This window comes from Laccaria bicolor, genomic scaffold (assembly GCF_000143565.1).
Source record: "Laccaria bicolor S238N-H82 LACBIscaffold_287 genomic scaffold, whole genome shotgun sequence".
NCBI lineage: Eukaryota > Fungi > Basidiomycota > Agaricomycetes > Agaricales > Hydnangiaceae > Laccaria > Laccaria bicolor.
Genome location: NW_001890143.1, coordinates 7,029 through 8,986, shown reverse-complemented (window position 1 = coordinate 8,986; position 1,958 = coordinate 7,029). Strand labels below are relative to the sequence as shown.

At 50.5% G+C, this 1,958-nt stretch overlaps 2 protein-coding genes across 2 annotated transcripts; one reads left to right on the top strand and one right to left on the bottom strand.

The window, feature by feature from the left end:
* Positions 1-916, top strand: LACBIDRAFT_242236 (uncharacterized protein; the record flags this gene model as incomplete). The annotated part of the gene is made up of 3 exons (XM_001891022.2): positions 1-305; positions 365-684; positions 751-916. Coding segments are annotated over 3 exons (791 nt in total), but the record flags the coding sequence as incomplete, so codon positions are not given.
* A 282-nt stretch (positions 917-1,198) lies between these two features.
* LACBIDRAFT_336098 (uncharacterized protein) lies at positions 1,199-1,801 on the bottom strand (the record flags this gene model as incomplete). The annotated part of the gene is made up of 1 exon (XM_001891021.1): positions 1,199-1,801. One exon carries the CDS (start codon positions 1,799-1,801, stop codon positions 1,199-1,201), a length of 603 nt encoding a protein of 200 aa, XP_001891056.1.
* Between the last annotated feature and the right edge of the window lie 157 nt (positions 1,802-1,958).

The following is a 1,958-nucleotide window of genomic DNA, read 5'->3' as shown; positions in this document are numbered from 1 at the left end:
CAGGCATCAACGTCGTCACCCCCAATAAAAAGGCGTATTCTGGGGACGTACAGCTCTGGAAAGATATCTTGGAAGCAAGTAGTAGTCAGGGTGGGGGGCGGTACTTGAATGAAGCGACCGTTGGTGCTGGGCTGCCTGTTATATCGACGTTGAAGGAATTACTTGGGACGGGGGATAAGATCATCAAGATCGAGGGCGTTTTTTCTGGGACGATGAGTTATATTTTCAATGAGTTTTCGACGGGACGTGAAGGTGGACCGGCGTTTTCTGCTGTTGTTGGTGTTGCGAGGGAGAAGGGGTATACGGTATGTTTATTCCCTTCCTTCCCTCTTACCTTTTACAATGACAATCTTACGACTTACAGGAACCACACCCAGCAGACGACCTAAACGGGTTCGACGTAGCACGTAAACTGACCATCCTCTCGCGCATCATATCCTCTTTCCCCACCTCCTCTCCCTCCACCTTGCCACCACTCCAATCCTTCAAATCCGTCAAAACAGCCTCACTCATCCCCCCCGAATTAGAAGGGATACCCACAGGCGACGAGTTCCTCGCCCGTCTACCTGCGCATGACGCGCAGTTCGCCAAGTTGAGGGAAGAAGCGAGTAAGGAGGGGAAGGTGCTTAGGTTTGTGGGCGTTGTGGATGTGAAAGGGGGGGAGGTGAGAGCTGGGTTGGAGAAGTAAGCCGTTGTTCTTTTGTTATGAGAGAGTAAGGGGATGAGTGCTAATGTGTGTGTGTTATGAAGGTACCCTACTACCCACCCATTCGCGACGTCTCTTGGCGGGTCCGATAATATTATCATGTTCCATACGGAGAGGTATAGCCCTAGACCATTGATCATCCAGGGTGCTGGTGCGGGTGCGGCGGTTACTGCTATGGGAGTTTTGGGCGATGTGTTGAAGTTGGTTTAAGGGGGGAATAAATTGAAGAATGGAAAAGTATAGACTTGGAGGGTATGATGTAAAATTTAAAATGTAAAAACACTGGAGGAATCTGAGTAACTGTTCATCGCACCGCACTGTCGCGACTATCATTTATGATAACTAAGGAAGAGACTAGTTTCTCAGTTAGAGCAAGGTTCTAAGTGCGGATAACGTCCTCGTCCTCCGCGGCCTCCGCCTTCTCCACCAACCTAAATTTTTCACTCGTACAAACCGCATCCAGTCTAGATGATGTTGCGAAGTTGGGAGAGTCTAGTGATCACCAAGGAACCGCAATTTCTGCTCAGAATAAAACGCAGCGCTCTGTTGGGCCAGCCAAGGATCCGCCTCTACGATAGAGACCATCTCCTTCAAATCTTCGCAATGAACCAATTTCTTAACCGATTCTGCGTCCAAATACAACGTCCGGATGGGTGCGCCAGCTTGCTGGCGGTCTGAAATAAATTGATGAAGCATGTCGAAGTCGTCGTCAAGGGCCCGAACTGCGATGCTATCCAGCTGAGGCCAGCGAGGTACCATGGAATGGATACCCCCTCTGGAGGTCATGCCATGTAACACATCTCGCCAGTAATGATTGGGAAGAACGAGGGTTTCGATCCCAGGAAAGCAAAATTCAGCTTGATCGAGGGATAATTCTATCACGCCTGAGGCCGGACTGAGCGTTAGTGTGAGTGTTTTCAGCTTCGGAAAGCGGGGAGATTTCTTGCGCTGGATGTCTTCTTCCAGCGGGACGAGATCATCCCCGACGAATGGGGCAATGGCGATTTCTTCCAGATCCGGAGCTGAGATCGTGAGCAGAAGCTCAGAGACTGCAAGCATATTTCCGTAGACGTGAAGACGGCGTAGGGAAGGCATATCGCACACGCGCGATACCGCAACGTCTTCGCGCCACCAGACGAAGAGACGATCATAGATAACCAGCGTGATCAGCGATGCGGAACACAATTGTATCATCCTGAAAAAGGCCTCATAAGGCAGCGACTTCCTCATCGGCGCCAGATGAAGCTCAGTG